The sequence below is a fragment of the Macaca fascicularis genome, chromosome 1 (genome assembly GCF_037993035.2).
Source record: "Macaca fascicularis isolate 582-1 chromosome 1, T2T-MFA8v1.1".
Lineage (NCBI taxonomy): Eukaryota > Metazoa > Chordata > Mammalia > Primates > Cercopithecidae > Macaca > Macaca fascicularis.
This window is the reverse complement of record NC_088375.1, coordinates 134304074-134323144: the sequence shown is the minus strand read 5'-3', so window position 1 is coordinate 134323144 and position 19071 is coordinate 134304074. Positions and strand designations below refer to the sequence as shown.

The following is a 19071-nucleotide window of genomic DNA, read 5'->3' as shown; positions in this document are numbered from 1 at the left end:
AACACTTCAAGAGGCTGAGGTGGGCAGATTTGAGTTCAGGAGTTGGAGACCAGCCTGGACAACATAGGGAAGCCCCATCACTAAAATGCAAAAATTAGCTGGGCAGGGTGATGCACGCCTGTAGTCCCAGTTACTTGGGAGGCTGAGGTAGGAGGATCACTTGAGCCTCAGAGGCGGAGGTTGCAGTGAGCCAAAATCAGGCCACTGAACTCCAGCCTGGGCAACAGAGTGAGAGACCTTGAAAGACCTGTCTCAAAAAAATTTCCTGATGAAGGTTGGCCACAGAATATTAACTAAACATTAAGTTTTTGCTGTGTTGTGCTAGACACCTTGTGGGATATATTCATAGACCTTTTATGAATGTTGTCCCAGCTACTTGGGAAGCTGAGGCAGGAGGATTACTTGAGCTCAGGAGTTTGAAGCTAGCCCAGGCAACATAGCAAGACTCCCATCTCTAATAAAAAAAGAAAAATCTTACAGTTTCAGCCATCTAAAGATATGTAACATAGCAAACATTTTTAATGTCATATGCTTTTTTTGTTGTTGTTGGGAGCATTTAATTCTTGGGATGCCAACAGATGAGGAATAGTTCTTTGAAAAGGATGTTTTTTTCTAGTCATAAGGATAAAAGGGGCACTGCAAAACAGTGGCAGTTGTCACTTGGTTGATAAATGAGGAAGAAAAGGCCTATGGCCAAAGCAAGTTGCGTTTTAAATTAGAGAAAAGATCCAAAAGAGAAACAAAAATGCTATAAAAACAGTGTTGCCAGGCACGGTGGCTCATGCTTATAATCCCAGCACTTTGGGAGGCCAAGGTGGATCACCTAAGGTCAGGAGTTCGAGATCAGCCTGGCCAACATGGTGAAACCTCGTCTCTACTAATAAAGTACAAAAAAGTTTAGCCAGGCGTGGCGGCAGGCACCTGTAATCCCAGCTACTCAGGAAGCTGAGGCAGGAGAATCACTTGAACCCTGGAGGCGGAGGTTGCAGTGAGCCGAGATCACACCATTGCCCTCCAGCCTGGGCTACAAGAGTTTAACTCCATCTCAAAAAAAAAAAAAAACCAAAGTGTGATTTTGGCTGGGCACAGTGGCTCACGCCTGTAATCCCAACACTTTGGTAGGCTGAGGCAGGAGGATCACTTGAGTCCAGGAGTTCACCACCACCCTAGGCAACAAAGTGAGACCTCATCTCTACAAAAAGTACAAAAATTAGCCAGGCATTTGAGCCCAGGAAGTTGAGGCTGCAGTGAGCCAAGTTTGCGCCACTGCACTCCAGCCAGGGTAACCCTCCCACTTTATTTTTGACTATAAGGGGTCTTCAGTAGTTGCTTGGGGACAGAGAAATTTTAACATTCGTAGTTGTGAAATCGTGACTGCTTTTTAACCAGCCATGTGTTGAAGGCTGTAATCTAGGGCATAAAGTGGTTTTGCCCACTTGTTTCTATGTTAGACCTATACACCGGTACATCCAGGCTCATGTTTGCATAGGACAGCTTACTGCACTTTGTAGAGCTGATAGCTTCTAAATATTAATAGTTTCTAATGACATTGCTGTAAATTGCTAGTGTCTGATAAGAACCTTGATTTTAGATTAAGTGATTTCATATTTGTACTGGTTCTAGGGTAGGGGAAAAAATATGTAGTTTACTAAGTGATAATTTGTTTAAACAATGTAGGTGTCGTTCAAGGAATGATAACAGGAATTCGAGGATTATGCAATGGTCTGGGACCGGCCCTCTATGGATTCATTTTCTACATATTCCATGTGGAACTTAAAGAACTGCCAATAACAGGAACAGACTTGGGAACAAACACAAGCCCTCAGCACCACTTTGAACAGGTAATTCTCATTCACATGATCAAATTGTAGAGTTCATTTGGCTAGATTAAAAGATACTGGTTTTTGGTCATGAAAACTTTTATGTGAGATTCTGTTTGAGACTGAATAAAATGCTTAAAAACCAGAGTTTAAGGGACTGTGTTCTTCTACATACCGCCTTGTGAAAATTGGCTGTGCGTATTTTTTTTCCGCTTGAGAATGAAAAATTTTAAACAACCTAATTTGTCAATGGCATATGTAACAAACCATTTCTCTATACTACTAGTCTCTTTTGAAACTTGTCTAATGTCACAGTTCCGTATAACTGACTTTTCATACAAAAGGCAGGCTTATGTTCTGGTAAATACCTTTGTTCACTTGTTTGCTATATTTCCCTCCTTTCAACTGAAAATTAATGCCAAACAGTGCTGATCATTTTGTTAGCAGCTCATCAGTTTCCTGGCTTATTTAGTAGAGTCTGCACTAATCTTCCAACCCACTAAGACTACTTTTAAATAAAAGAATGTTTGTGGGCCATATACAAATTAAAACTGGCAGTGCAAGCTTCTGCTAAGAATGAATGTAATTTTGGGCTAAACGTTTTTTTTACTTTCAGTCATTTGAAATTATAATTACCTTCTTGAAACAAAGAAGTGGTCATTTATTCTGCTACCATAGTAAATACTGTATGCTACCTGATTTTGTTTTTTAGTTTTTTTGTTGTTTTTGAGACAGTCTCACTCTGTCACACAGGCTGGAATGCAGTGGCACAATCTTGGCTCCCTGCAACCTCCACCTCCCGAGTTCAAGCAATTCTTGTAACATCAGCCTCCCGGGTAGCTGGGATTACAGGCATATGCCACCATGCCTGGCTAATTTTTTTGTATTTTTAGTAGAGACGAGGTTTCACCATGTTGGTCAGGCTGGTCTCGAACTCCTGACCTCAAGTGATCTGCCTGCCTCAGCCTCCCAAAGTGCTGGGATTACAGGCTTGAGCCACCACGCACAGCCTGATTTTATTTTTGAGATCTTTCTATAAATGTTTTCCCCTTGGACTAACAAATTAATCATAGAACATCTGTGTTCACATTTTGTGCTGAAAGTAATGATATAATATTTTTGCATAGTCTTATTTTGCCAGTTATTCCCAGAATTTTATAGAGAATGTGATAGTATCTCTTTTCTCCTAAAAAGGGGATGCCTTTTATATTTATGGCTTTAATAAAGAGAAGAGCAATTAGCTTGTAATTCGTAAGTTAATACTAAAAGGTATGCAGTTTCTCCTTATGAGTAAAAGTACTTGTGTAAAAATCCTAATTACTTTATTCTTCCTCAGAATTCCATCATCCCTGGCCCTCCCTTCCTATTTGGAGCCTGTTCAGTACTGCTGGCTCTGCTTGTTGCCTTGTTTATTCCGGAACATACCAATTTAAGCTTAAGGTCCAGCAGTTGGAGAAAGCACTGTGGCAGTCACAGCCATCCTCATAGTACACAAGCGCCAGGAGAGGCCAAAGAACCTTTACTCCAGGACACAAATGTGTGACGACTGAAATCAGGAAGATTTTTCTATCAGCACCCAGGTCTTAGTTTTCACCTCTAGTTCTGGATATACATTCCATTTCCATCCACAGTGTACTTTAAGATTGTCTTAAGAACTGTATCTGCATGAACTCCGTGGGAACTAAAGGAAGTGGGAACTTAAAGAACCGGACAGTTTTCCAAAGATGTTACAATTTCTTTTGAAAAACCTTTTGTTTATTAGCACCAATTTCTTGCCACTAAGCTGTTTGTTTTATTAAAAACTATATATGTAACTTCTTAGATATTAGCAAATGTCTCTGCTACCATTTCCTTAAGGTGTTGAGCTTTAACTCTATGCTGACTCAGTGAGACAGAGTAGGTAGTATGGTTGTGGACCTATTTGTTTTAACATTGTAAAATTTTGAGTCAGATTTTAATATCGTAAAATCTTGGGTCAAATAATTCAAAGCCTTAATGCAGATGCACTAAAACAAAGAAATGGTAAATGAATTGTTTGCATTTAAAAAAAACTCTTAAGAAAACTGTACTAAATCTGAATCATGTTTCAAGCTTGTTTGCAGTACTTTTAAACATTATTCACTACTGTTTTTGAAGTGAGAAAGTATCAGCCATTTAGAATTTAAATTGGGGTGTTTAGAGCCTGTAAATCTAAATGCTGGCTCAAATTTGTTCCCCAGCTACTTCTTATACCACTATTCTTTTAATGTTTGCATAATCATAAGCACCTCAACACTTGAATACATAATCTAAAAATTATATAGTAAAGCTGGTAGCCTTGAAAATGTCAATGTGATATCTATATGTAGATAAATATATATAGTGGCCTTTCAGGACTGTCACAGTAACACTTTATTTACAGAGCTAATGTTTGTCCTAAATTTTCAGGACCCTAGAGGAGAGCTTTATACAATTACTGATGTGAATTTCTCTAAAGTGTATATTTTTGTGTCCAGTTATATTATTTAAAAAAGTGTTACTTTGTAAAAATTGTATATAAAGTACTGTATAGTTTACACTGTTTTCATCTTGTGTGTGGTTATTGCTTAATGCTTTTTAAACTTGGAACACTCACTATGGTTAAATAAGGTCTTAAAAGAAATGTAAATATTCTGTTAATAAAGTTAAATATTTTAATGATTTTTTTTTTAAAAAAAAGTCTTGATCTGTGAGTTCCTATAGGGCCTGTTTGGCTTTGTTACCATACTCATTTTTACAGTAACAAATCAAAGCATTATTCATTCTTTGCATCCATTTCTTTTCCCTCACTAAAAAATACTCTTCAAGGAAGACAAGAGGAAAGAAACAAAAATGCAGTAAGTATGCAGATTACCTTTGAAGTACTTGACTTTCAAAGTGTAGATGCTGTATAAATAGTTTATTAACAAAGCTCAGAGTTTACAGAAATAACATTAAATGCAACACTTTGATTATTAACACATGTACAATTTTACACTGCAAAACAATTGCAACTAAAAGTTTAAGAGGTAGAGCAAAGAACACACTTGGAAGTGTATATACATTTAATACAAAAAAATTTGCAAGATGATAGCATGTATCTTTTTGAAAATTCAACTTTCCTTGTGTATATATATGCAAAGAGATAGATATCTATATTTAAAAAAAGAGAGCTACCTGTATGTCATGCATCACATCCAAAACCTGTCACAATATTTTATATATATTACATAGTATTTACAACAAAGCCCCTTCCAAAATCACCAAGAGGCTTCTTTCCAGAATAGCAAGTGCTTTCAAGTGACTGTACCAAGTATTCTCACTAATACAGTAGTATATTTAAATGGGGGGGCAGGGGGAGTATCACTGCCTAATATTAGTTACTGAATTTTCAGATTAGATCCATAGTTTAGTTTAAGACACTTTCAATTGCCAGTAGTTTCAAGATACTGGCTTCATAAAAAAAATTAGCAAAGATTCTTACCATGGAACTCAGTAACATTATTATATCATTAATAACTTGAAATGTTTCTTCATCTGTATAATAAAGTATTTGAAACTAATTTTAAAATTACCACATGAGCATTAGTACTTTACAAACATTGATTTGGAAGACTCTAGTGAATGCTAGCAGGTATTGTTTGTCAATAAGAAAACAAAATGAGGCCCTATGATTCTGGGTGAATTTTTAAAAAATCAATTTTTCCAAAGGAACAATTCTTAAAACTTTTAGTTACAGGGAAGAGAAGAAAATTGTACCTTCTAACAGTTATTTGTTTTGCATAGTTTATTAACATTGAAATCAACCCAAGTTGATACTACAAAAATAAATGAATCATTCATGATATAGATTTAGTAGTAGTACCAAGTTTTAAAATTCCACTGATAGAGATTTAACTGCATAATAAAACTACAAATTGAGAAAAACTAGATGAGTATAAACATTTAGGAAGCACTAAAGTTTTAAAAAACTTTTCAGCTCAAATGACTAAAGCACTTAATCTGGTCACAAATACACTGTCCAAATTTTTTAAAGTATATCAAGTTTATTTGATTCATCAGTAGCAAATTTAAATGTTTCAAGGAAAATATGCTACGAAGGCTTAATTCATTTCAGTTATTTAAGGTAAATCTAGGACTTTTCCCTTTAAATGTCATCAATAATATAGATATCTCAGGAGGTAATCATTTTCCCTCAAAATTTTCAGGTGTTGAATTTAAAAGTTTTGCTTTACCAATGAAAGTGATAAAATGAATTAGCATTCTTTGGTTGCATACTATGAGGTTATGAGCAGGTTTTAGTTTACCCAGATTTTCAATATGATTGAAATCTCCCTTATAAGGATCAACTCTTTCCTTAGAACTGAATTTCTAAAGAATAGCTTAATAAAATACATATTATTATTCTATAAAACACCATGTTCACAAACCAAAAAATGTCATTTACTCACAAGCTTTACCAATCCCCAAGTACAAATCTGTTCCTATAAACTGCCATAAAAGATAGCAGTACTTAAAAGATCCAGTTCAACAGCTCAAGTAAAATTTGAAACTTGCTATTTTAGGATTTGATTCATGTTGACATATTTTTAAGCACCTGAGTTTCTAAAATATCAGTAAAAAGTAAAACATGACACTAGAATTAACTGTTTGGTAGCTGCCCAGGGAAATATGCTGAAGATGCCGAGGGGAGCACTGTGGGTTTGGAAGACACCTGTAATGCTCCTAAAGTGCCATCTCTCTGATGGTCTGCAAATGAGGACAAAAAGAAGTTAGTGGTATTCATTAAGTCTTCATACATTACATTTAATTAAACTAGAGAGTACAAAATCCAGAAATCCCTGCTCACCTGAATTACTAAATAGGTTCTGGCTGAGTCCGCGTAAAGGAATGCTATCTTCCCTTTTCTTCAGGTATTTGGATTCCAACCCTAAATTTTCACTACTTAAAAAGAAAATGGCAATTATTTAACAGTCTTTATTAATTTTGAAGGTTTATCTCATATATATACATATGCAAGATAATGTAACTAAGTTCTATTTATAGCTTAGCTTTGTTCACAACACATTCTTCACTGGTTTCTTAAGCAAATGGTAATTTTATACATAAACCAAAGTATCCTCAGTAAATAGTAGATTATAATAAAATCTTAAGAGCTGGGATAAAGATGGTGGGAAAAATGAAAATTCTACAAGTGCTGTAAAAATTTAAATACTAGCACATAAGTGATACATGACAGAAAAATACATGCCTTGAGAGTAACACCATTAATTTCTAACTCATATTTAAAATAAGATTTTTTTCCTTTGACCAAAAGCTCTTCAAAATTTTCTAGTGCTTCAAAGTAGTCATGACCAAATATTAATACACATTCCACAATAATAAATTCTGGTCAAATTAATACAAATGAGAAAATCGGGGGGAGAAAGAAGGGCATTTCTGTATGTTTCCCCTTTCTACCACTGCCATCTTTTCTAAATCTGTCCAGTGTTAACGGTTTCCCTAGTACTACTTGTAAAAAGTTAAAGGCTCTTGCAAAACAATGAGAATAAATCAGTCCTTAAAATTAAATGATGGCTGCTCTTGACCCAATTTTCAGAAAATAAGTGGGTGAATAGATTTTTTTTCTATTTTATTTTTTTCTTTAACGTTTGATACCTGGTGCCACTTTTTGCTAGCTGACAAAATAACCAGAAAAAAGTCAAAATCACTGAACAGTCCTAATTTTATGGACAGATGGTTATGTTTGACTTCATACTACAAATATGATTGTCATATTCTCTGCTAGTAAAACTGCTCTATAATTTTTTTTTTTTTTTTGAGACAGGTTCTTGCTTTGTGGCTCAGTTTGGAGTGCAGTGATGTGACTGATCATAGCTTACTACAGACTCCAACTCCCAGGCTCAAGTGATCCCTCAGCCTCCCAAGCAGCTGGGACTACAAGCATGTACCACATTGTCTGGCTTTTTTTTTTTTTTTTTTTTTCTTTTGAGGCAGGGCCCCCAGGCTGGAGTGCAGTGGCAGGATCATGGCTCACTGCAGTCTCAAACCTCCCAGACTCAAGTGATCCTCCTGCCTCAGCCTCCTGAGTAGCTGGGACTACGGGTGTACGTACACCACTATGCCTGGCCTATGATGAATTAAATATACTAAACATTATGATATGCTAGCATTAACAGGAATTCAGGGTACTCTCCCTGTGAACAAGTGAATTTTGATCTTTTTAAAAAATAGAGGCTCACAAATACTTTTTAAAATTATTTTTTCTATTTATTTTTTTGAGACAGAGTCTCGCTCTATTGCCCAAGATGGAATGCAGTGGTGCAGCCGGCTCACTGCAACTTCTTGCCTCCTGGGTTGAAGCGATTCTCATGCCTCAGCCTCCTGAGTAACTGAGATTACAGGTGCCCACCACACCCGGCTAATTTTTGTATTTTTAGTAGAGATGGGATTTCACCATGTTGGCCAGGCTGGTCTTGAACTCCTGGCCTCAAGTGATCCACCCACCTTGGCCTCCCAAAGTGTTGGGATTACAGGCGTGAGACACTGTGACCAGCCACAAACATTATTAACTATTTTAACACATCATGATCCAATGAATAAAAGCTGAGAGCTGGGGATGGAACCCTCTTTGAGCTATGTTAGTAATTTAGTTTGTAATGTAGAACTGGGATGGTGATAGCTCATGATAATGAGTATTGGCAGACAGGCCTTAAAGTCATTAAATTTAATAAATAACTATATTAGTAATAATAAATTACAAACATGAAGTCTACCCAGAGAGAAAAGTTTGTCTGTATGAGTGGTTTGATTTAACCACAAGTCACTGAATCAACAGACTTCACTATGTAAACCCTGTTTAAAACCTAGGGTTGCAAAATGGCGTTAAAGCTTATTTATGTTATCTATACGAAAATCTCACAAACCTTTTTACTCATTCTCTGCATATTTCTAGCATATTAACTAGCTGGTATTTTAGATTAGATTATACTGAAAGCAATAAATCAGAAAAATGGAGAGCTTCCAGGGGCAGACATAGCCATATAAGAAAACAAAAACAGCTGACCATGAGGAATTTTTAAAAATTTCTGTGAATATATCTGAGAATATCTGAAAGACCAGTCTTCAGTTATGTAGGAAAATCTCTTTCAACAAACAAAATTTTACTATCTAAGCATATCCCACATTAAAAAAAAATGAGTAGACTGTTGGAGGAGGAAACAGAAAAAATAGGAGAAATCTCTTTTTTATAGCTAAGAGTGATTCAACTTAAATTCCACTGATCAGTAACTTGCAATGTCTCAGGTAGACAGGTGGGTATCACAGCTCTCAAGCACTGAGAAAAATTCTTTAAGATGGCCTTCAAAATTGCAAACATTAAAGTTTATGTCATTAAGTACTTACTTTTCCTTATCAGTTGAGCAAGGCATACTAATAGTTGCTCCTGACTGAACGTCTCCTAGTGATGCATTTGGTTTTGTAAACTGCAAATTAAACTGAACCTGTGAGAAGGAAAAACATCTCATGTAACTGAGTTATATAGAATTAGACAGTTTTGGGCAGAGGAGGGGTTTGAAACAGAACCTTGCTCTGTTGCTTAGGCAGGAGTAGAGTGGCACAATCATGGCTCACTGCAGTCCCAATCTCCTGGGCTCAAGTGATCTTCCCACCTCAGCCTTACTTAGCTGAGACTACAGGTACACACCACAAAGTCTGGCTAATTTTTTATTTCTTGTAGAGACGGGGTTTCACTAGCTGCCCAGGCGAGTCTCAAACTCCTTGTCTCAGCCTCCCCAAATCATGGGATTACAGGGATGAGCCACCATTCCCAGGGTGAATGAGACAGTTCTATATTGAGATGGGTGGTTAAATTTGTTTTCTGATAAATCTATACATAAAAATGCAGGCTTTGGCTAAGTGTGGTGGCTCATGCCTGTAATTCCAGCACTTCGGGTGGGTCACTTGAGTTCAGGAGTTCGAGACTAGCCTGGGCAACACAGACTCCATCTCTACTAAATAAATAAGCCAGGGTGATGGCACGCATCTGTGGTCCCAGCTACTCTGGAAGCTGAAATGAGAGGACTGCTTGAGCCCAGGAGGTTGAGGGTGCATGAGCCAAAAACATGTCACTGCACTCCAGCCTGGTGACAGAATGAGATCTTGTCTCAAAAAAAAAAAAAAAAAAAAAAAAAAAAACCCAAAAACAAAAAAACCAAAACAAACAGTTTTCACCTATATTTTATAACACAAGCACATGCTATTGAAAAGAGTTAATAAAAGGAAGCCTAATTCTCTTTTTTCTTTTCTTTTTTTGAGACAGGATTTCATTCTCTTGCCCAGGCTAATTTTTGTATTTTTCTGTAGAGATGGGATTTCACCATGTTACCCAAGCTGGTCTCGAACTCCTGGGCTCAAGGGATCCTCCCAGCTTGGCCTCCCAAAATGCTGGGACTACAGGCTCACATGAGCCACCTGCCCAACCGAGAAGCCTACTTCTCTTTACGTAAAAAAGTAAATACCTGTCATACAAGCAAAATGAATTACAAAATGATTCTTTTACCAATTATTTTCAAACAAGAATATGAACATTAATACATTAAAATAAATGTTAGTGTTAAAAGTAACCAAGGATCACAATAATGCATTTACCTCATATATTCTGAAAATTCTTCCCCTTTCAAGACTTTCAAAGCCTATTTATTTAAAGATTCTAAATGAGGGCTTGGAATCTGAATTTTAAAGTCGTCAAAAGTAATCAAGTATCTATGCAAAAATCCAAAATAAAGTAACGCATATAAGATGTAGTTTATTTAAAGTAATAATGTACTAAGGAATTCCTGTTATATCAGAAAGGTATAAATCTACAGGAAATCTATAAATATAAATCAATAGATCAAAGAAAAAATTCATGACTACTCTGATACAAAAAGAAAAGACATAAGAAAGTACACATCAGTTTTTGGTAAAACTCAAAATAGGAATAGATGGATACTAAATATGATAAAATTATAAAGCTATATGCTACTTCACTTGGCTATCAAGGTTGAATACCATCAAGATACCAGTTCTCTCTACATTAATCTACCCGTAACAGCATTACACACAAATAGGATATTTTTAATCAAGAGAGCTGATTCTAATATTCTTTATTTTTAAAAAACATGCAATAAGAGGGACGCAAATTAAGAAAAGATACCAGTACTAATACTAATATAGCTTCTAGCCACCAATCATAAACAATTAGGAAACTGAGCAAAATAAATGAAGAGAATATTCGCAGATACAAGACTACAGACAAGATGTGATCTCCAAGATGTGATCCCTACAACTGATTCAAACTTTCTAACTGGCAACCCCTTCTTGACAGCAGATGCAGAGGGAGAACATAATTGCTAAATTGAGGAGATTAAGTTAGAGTTTAGGGAGATTGGACCGCTGGAGGTTGTAGGGCTGAATTCTGATGAGAAGGGAGCTATACAAAGAAAAATCTCCAGATACCTGCCTGTCAATGTCCTTTAGTCTCTACTGTTCTAGGCGTATGCATAGGGTAAAACTCATCGAGGCTGGATAAATAAACGAGCATTTTTTTTTTTTATGAGACGGAGTCTCGCTCTGTAGCCAGGGTGGAGTACAGTGGTGCAATCTCGGCTCACTGCAACCTCGGCCTCCCGGGTTCAAGAGATTCTCCTGCCTCAGCCTCTTGAGTAGCTGGTGGGACTACAGGCATGCGCCACCATACCCAGCTAATTTTTGTATTTTTAGTAGAGATGGGGTTTCCCCATGTTGTCAGTATGGTCTCGATCTCGACCTTGTGATCTGCTCGCCTCAGTCTCCCAAAGTGCTGGGATTACAGGCTTGAGCCACTGCATCCATCACTAAAGGAGCATTTCAAGCTTTGAAATACAGCTGAACTAACCCTCAAGTAGAAGTTACTTTAGATGCATGCTATTAATGCTAAAGAAAAAAACCAAAAACGCTAAAAGGAATCAAAGTGATCCACAAGTAATTTACTCTTGAGCAGGCACAGTGGCTCACACCTGAAACTGTAGTGCTTTGGGAGGCCAAAGTGGGAGGATCACTTGAGGCCAGGAGTTCAAGGCCAGCCTCAGCAACATAATGAGACTCCATCACTACAAAAAATTTTTTAAATTAGGTAGGTATGGGAGTGCACACCTGTAGTCCCAGATATATGGGAGGCTGAGTTAGGAGGATCACTTAAGCCCTGGAGTTTGGTTTTACAGTGAGTTATGATCACATCACTGCACTCCATACTGGGCAACAGAGCAAGACCCTGTCTCAAGAAAAAAAACAGCCTGCCATGCTTTAAAGAAATATAAAATCCAGACAATCAACAATGTAACACTCACAATGTTCCACTTATCAAAAATTACAAAGATCACAATAAGATGTCATACTCAGAAGAAAAATTAGCCAACAGAAAGATTCAGAAATGGCAGAAACTATAGACCAGGGACACAAATGTAATTGCATAAGAACTTAATGGAAATAAAAAGTATGAGAAAAGTGAAGATATAAAAAAGAGTGCAATGAAAATTCTAGACACAAAATAGTCAATAAAATGAAAATTTCTCACTGGATAGATTAACAGCAAATTATATACTGCAGAAGAAAAGAAAAGACTAATAAACTTTAAGACACAGCATCAGAATCTACATAAAATGAAACAAATAATGAAATAAATAAACTAAGTCTCCCTGGGACAATATCATGTAATCAACCATGTATAACTGGAGTACCAAGGAGGAACACCAAAAAAGAGAACAAAACAGAAAAAGAAATGTGAATAATGACTAGAATTTCCTAAACTGATAAAAACTACAAACCCACCTATTTAAGAACTTCATGAAAACCCGTTAGACATGATACACAAACTCCACACCAAAGCATAATTAACTTGTTGAAAATTAATGATAAAGAGAAAATTTAAAAGCACCCAGAGAAAAAGGTCACTTCATATAAAGGAAACATTATAAACATGACTACTGACATCTTGCCAGAAATTATTCAATACAGGCAACAATGGAATAACATCTTCAAAATACAGACAGGAAAAAAACTTGTCAACCTAAAGTTCTATATTCAGAGAAAATGAAGTCAAAATAACAACATTATGAGACAAAAGAAGAATTAATTCCCCACAGACCTGCATTGTAAGAAGCCTTAAAAATCTGTACTATAAGAGATCTTAGTTATTGAGGAGAAAGGAAAATACCAGATGAAAATTTAGATCTACATAAAGGAAAAAAGAGTGTAAATAGTAATGTATGGGTTAACCAAGGAGACTTTTCCTCATTGTTTAATGTCTTTTAAATATACTTGATTGTTTAAAGAAAAAAAAGTAGAGCTTATAACAAAGATAGAAGTAAAATTTTAACAACAGTAGCAAAAAGATAGGAAGAAATGGGAGTATATTATTGTAACAGTCTTATTTTACACGGGAAGTAGTAAAATATTTGAAGGTAGATGATGAAATTGTATATTGTAAACCAGAGTAAACAAACACAAAGAAAATAAAAGCCAAGAGTAAATATAAAATGAAAAACGAAATAAAATGCACAAAACTAACTGGAAAGAAGGCAGGAAAAAAGCAGAAAAGGGAGACAAGAAACAGGACATATAGAAAACAAATCATAATATGGAAAAACTTATGCATTACATTTTAAATTGTTTAAGAATGTCAGAATGGATAAAAATGAGTCAATTACAAATATCTAAAAGAAATCACATTTAAAGACATAGGCTGGAAAATAAAAAAAATAGAAAATGATACTTCATGTAAATACTAGGCATAAGAGAGCCAGAATACAATATTAATATCAAGGTAGATTCATTTTCTGCTGAGATATGAAAAAAGAAACTCCTAAGGATCAAAGAGTGAGGAAAATCCCTTTCTTTTCATTTTTCCCTATGTTCTTTCCTGCTCCAACCCCCAGGCTACTATATGGAAGCAGAAGTGCCAGAGTGGCAACAGTGGCAAGGTGGTAACTAAAACTTTGAAGGAGGGGAATCATCTTCCTACCAAAGGCACTGTGGTCTCATTAACAGGGGAAATATCCTCACTACTTTTCTCCTCTCTTTGTCCTCTTGCTGCTTGATAACAGATGCAGATACAATTACAGGAACTGCATAGCAGGGAAGGGGCCTGTATTTTCTAGCCAGAAAACCAGGAAGGGGGACCCTAAGGACATGGATAATTCTGAGGAAATCATGGAGAGAAAACTCAAGGGAGAAATCCTATAAGGTGGTATATAAACTCTTAGGCTCGCTTATGAGCTGTACAAATCTGACCCTGATCAGCATACCAAAGGCTTTGGGAACTGACTATGGGGTTAACTACTGCCAAAGTCACAGAATAGCACATTTGAGACAGATCCAAACAGCATGACACGACAAAGTCTTTAAAACTTGAACTGACAGCCAGGCATGGTGGCTCACACATGTAATCCCAGAATTTTGGGAGGCTGAGGTGGGCGGATCACATGAGGCCAGGAGTTTGAGATCAGCCTGACCAACATGGTGAAACCCCATCTCTACTAAAAATACAAAAATTAGCTGGGCCTGCTGGTGCACATCTGTAATCCCAGCTACTTGGAAGGCTGAGGCACAAGAATTGCTTGAACCCAAAATTGCAGTGAGCCGAGATTGCGCCACTATCCTCCAGCCTGGGTGACACAGTGAAACTCTGTCTTTACAAAAAAATTGAACTGAAGAATCACAACCTAAAGAAGGCTAATCAGAACTTGAACCTAACAAGACTGTTTGCTTAAAAAAAAAAAAACAAAAACACATTCTCCTTAGGATTTAAATAAGATCTGGGATCTCGTAATATTCTAATGTCCAGGATACAATCCAAAATCACTCAATAGAGAACTAGGGAAATGTAAGCAACTCATAAGGGAAAAGATAAACCATGAAGTGAACCCCAAGATGACACAATTACTGGAATTATCAGGAAACCACTTCAAATCACCCATTATAACCGTGCTCTAATAACACTGCTCAAATGTTCAAATGAATGTAAAAAAGTCTCAGCAAAAAAAAAAAAAAAAAAGAAAAGAAAATGAAACGGAAATTTTAGAACAGAAATAATCGCTGAATGGGCTTGATAGTAGAATGGACAGAGAAAAGAGTAAACTTGAAGGCGGATCAACAGAAATAATCAAATCTGAAAAACAGAAAAAATAAGAATGGAAGAACAGAAAGTTGTGGACCCTTAGGAAAATAAAGATTTACATTCATGTCTTTTGAGTCCTAAAAGAAAGAAGAATGTTCTGCAGAAAAAAATATTTGACTACATGGGAGGCTGAGGTGGGAAGACTGCTTGATCCTGGGAGGTCAAGGCTGCCACGAGTTCTGTTCATGCCACTGCACTCCAGCCTGAGCTACAAAGCGAGACCCTGTCTCAAAAAAAAAAAAAAAAAAAAAAAAAAGAAGAAGAAATAATGGCTGAATATGTCAAAAATTTGGGAAAAGATTTACCAAGCTTAGTAAACCCCCAAAAGGATAAAGTGAAATGAGTTCAAAATCCATGCCCAGACATATCACTGTTAAACTACGAAAAAATAAAAAAAAAATAAATCTTAAAAGCAGGCAGAGAAAATGATGCACTAGTTATAGGAGAACAATTCAAATTTACTGCTAATTTCTCACTGGAAATCATGGAATCCTAAAAGAAGCAGAACAACAGTTTTAAAGTGCTTAAGGAAAAGGATTATGAATACAGAATGTTATATCCAGAGAAAATATCATTCAGGAAAGAAGGTAAAAGGCATTCCCAGGGGAAGAAAAAGAATTGACAGAAGACTTCCTCTAATAGAAATGCTAATGAATGTTCTATCATTCAGGGAAATTATACTGTAGAAGAACTTAGAATACCAGGAATGAAGGAAAAGAATAACAAGAACAACAGAAATGGTAAACACTGAGTAATATAATGAACTAGTCTTCTCCACTCCAGAGTTTGTTTGCTTTTTGTTTTTTTGGGTTTTTTTTGTTTTTATTATACTTTAAGTTCTAGGGTACATGTGCACAATGTGCAGGTTTGTTATATATGTATACATGTGACATGCTGGTGTGCTGCACCCATTAACTCGTCATTTACATTAGGTATATCTCCTAATGCTATCCCTCCCCCTCCCCCCTCCCCACAATAGGCCCCGGTGTGTGATGTTCCCCTTCCTGTGTCCAAGTGATCTCATTGTTCAATTTCCACCTATGAGTGAGAACATGCGGTGTTTGATTTTCTGTTCTTGGAGATAGTTTGCTGAGAATGATGGTTTCCAGCGGCATCCATGTCCCTACAAAGGACACAAACTCATCCTTTTTTATGGCTGCATAGTATTCCATGGTGTGTATGTGCCACATTTTCTTAATCCAGTCTGTCACTGATGGACATGTGGGTTGATTCCAAGTCTTTGCTATTGTGTATAGTGCTGCAATAAACATACGTGTGCATGTGTCTTTAAAGGAGCGTGATTTATAATCCTTTGGGTATATACCCAGTGATGGGAAGGCTGGGTCAAATGGTATTTCTAGTTTTAGATCCTTGAGGAATCACCACACTGTTTCCCACAATGATTGAGACGGAGTCTCGCTGTGTCGCCCAGACTAGAGTGCAGAGTCACAATCTCGGCTCACTGCAACCTCCACCTCCCGGGTTCAAGTGATTCGCCTGCCTTAGCCTTCCGAGTAGCCGAGACTACAGGTGCCCACCACCACGCCCAGCTAATTTTTTGTATTTTTAGTAGAGATGGGATTTCACTGTGTTAACCAAGGTGGTCTCAATCTCCTGATCTTGTGATCTGCCTGCCTCGGCCTCCCAATGTGCTGGGATTGTAGGTGTAAGGGACCACACCCAGCCCACTCCAGAGTTTTAAATATGTATAATGGATGATGGCAAAAATTTTAGATTGTCTGATAATGTTTCCAATGTATGTAAATATAATACTTATGAAATATGAAAACATAAGGGGGGAAAAGGCAAAGGGACTGTATGGTGGCAAGGTATGTATATTCTACTTTAAGTGATAAGATATTAATTCTACACACTATGAAAAATATGTACATTATAAATGCCTGGAGCAACCACTAAAATAAAAATCATACAAAGAGATATATTTAAAGAACACTATCCCAACAAAAACAGAACACTATTTTTTTTTTTTTTTTTTTGAGACCTCTCACTCTGTTGCCCAGGACAGAGCAGAGTGGTGCAAACACGGCTCAGTGCCACCTTCACCTCCTGGGCTCAAGTGATCCTCCCACCTCCGCCTCCCCAGTAGCTGGGACCACAGGTGTATCTGACCACGCCTGGCCAAAATAATATTTTCTAATTTCCCTCAAATCTTCCATATATCTTTCTGTTATAGATTTCTAGTTTAATTCCAGACTGGTTTAGAACTAAGGACATAGTCTATCTTGGATAGTGTTCCATATGTACTTGAAAAGAATAGGGCTGGGTGTCGTGGCTCATGCCTGTAATCCCCACACTCTGGTAGGCCAAGGCAGGCAGATCACTTGAGCCCAGGAGTTTGAGATCAGCATGGGAAACATGGCAAAACCCTGTCTCTCCAAAAAAACCACAAAAATTAGCCAGGTGTGTGCACCTGTAGTCCCAACTACTCAGGAGGCTGAGGTGGGAGAATCACATAAGCCCAGGAGGTTGAGGCTGTAGGGAGCTGCGATCATGCTACCGCATCCCAGTCTGGGGGACACAGTGAGACCCTGTCTCAAAAAAAAAGAAAAGAAAAAGAAAAAAAAATATTTTGAACTTAATGAAAATGAAAATACACATACCAAAATTTGTGAAATGCAGTTAAAGCAAGACTGAATAACACGTATAGCATTAAATGTTTAGATTAACATAAAACTCTTAGAACATAATCTTCTACCTTAAGAAAGTGAGAAAAGGAGCCAAACAAACTCAAAGCAGTTAGAAGGGAAAAAATATTAAAGTGGAGAAATCAGTAAATTGAAAAACCAATGAAACCGTCAGTCAGTTCCCTGAAAAGATCCATGAAACTGGTAACCTCTTACCAAACTGATTTTTCAAAGAGACAAGGCAAAAATCATCATTATAAGTAATGAAAGAGAGGATGTTACAACAGAGTCTATAGACATTAAAAAGATAATGGAATACTACAAACAACTCTTCACACATAGCTTAAAATTTAGATTAAATGATTTAATCCTGTGAAAGTCACAAACTATTGAAACTGGCCCAAGAAGAAATAAATAACCCAAATATTCTATAGCTATTGAAAAAAATTAATTCACAGCTGAAAAAAACTTCCAGCAAAAAAATTTCCAGACCCAGATGATTTCACTGGAAAATTCTACCAAACATTTAAAGAAAATATAAAGCAACTCTATACAATATATGCCAGAAAATAAAAGAGAAAAGATACTTTCCTGCTCATTTTATGAGGCCATTATTGTCCTAATTTAAATTTTTTAAAGACAGTACATGAAAAGTAAACTACAGGCCAATATCCTTTATGAACATGGACACAAAATCAAACTATCAGAAAATTAACTCCAAACTGGGTGTGGGGGCTCATGCCTGTAATCCCAGCACTTTGAGAGGCCGAGGCGGGCATATCACTCACCTCTGACCTTGAGGTCAGAAGTTCAAGACCAGCCTGGCCAACATGGCGAAACCCTGTCTCTATTAAAAATACAAAAATTAGCTGGTGCAGTGCCAGTCGCCTGTAGTCCCAGCTACTCGGGAGGCTGAGGCAGGAGAATTGCTGGAACCCAGGAGGCAGAGGTTGCAGGGAGCCAAGATCACGCCACTGTATTCCAGCCAGGGCGACAGAGAGAGACTCTATCTCCATTAAAAAAAAAAAAAAAAAAAACCGAAAAAAAAAAAAAGAATATTAACTCCAGCAATACATAAAAAGAATACACCATGACCAGGTGAAGTTTATCCCAAGAATGAAAGACTAATATAATCTTAAACAATCAATACAATCTGTTAACTGATAAAAGATAAGCCACATAACCATATCAATTGAAAAAGCATTTGACAAAATTTAACATCCATTCATGATAAAAGCTCTTAGCAAACTAGGAATAGAACTTCCTTATTCTGAAAAATGGCCATCTAGCAAAAACCTACAGCTAATATGCTTATGATGAAAGACTGAATGCTCTGCCCTGAAGCTCAGGAACAAGGCCAGAATGTCTGCTCTCACATTTATTTAAACTGCACTATAGGCTGGGCGCAGTGGCC

General features: G+C 36.8%; 2 protein-coding genes across 8 annotated transcripts in view; one reads left to right on the top strand and one right to left on the bottom strand.

Annotated features, from left to right (window-relative positions):
* The window catches only part of MFSD14A (major facilitator superfamily domain containing 14A), a 46555-nt gene extending 42180 nt beyond the window's left edge, over positions 1 to 4375 (top strand). Inside the window, exons 11-12 of the mRNA XM_005542595.4 lie at positions 1678 to 1841; positions 3157 to 4375. Coding sequence (XP_005542652.1) covers positions 1678 to 1841; positions 3157 to 3363 — 371 coding nt within the window. The 3' untranslated portion in view covers positions 3364 to 4375. The remainder of the gene's footprint in view (positions 1 to 1677; positions 1842 to 3156) is intronic.
* A 347-nt stretch (positions 4376 to 4722) lies between these two features.
* SASS6 (SAS-6 centriolar assembly protein) overlaps positions 4723 to 19071 on the bottom strand; it is a 48555-nt gene continuing 34206 nt past the window's right edge. For 5 of the 7 annotated variants that reach the window (XM_065549013.1, XM_015432196.3, XM_065549011.1 and 2 more), the window contains 3 exons: positions 9222 to 9319; positions 6667 to 6761; positions 4723 to 6566 (listed from right to left, as the gene is read on the bottom strand). In XM_065549013.1, coding sequence (XP_065405085.1) covers positions 6460 to 6566; positions 6667 to 6761; positions 9222 to 9319 — 300 coding nt within the window. In that variant the 3' untranslated portion in view covers positions 4723 to 6459. The remainder of the gene's footprint in view (positions 6567 to 6666; positions 6762 to 9221; positions 9320 to 19071) is intronic. The other 2 variants (XM_015432200.3, XM_074000704.1) reach the window with 1 other exon arrangement.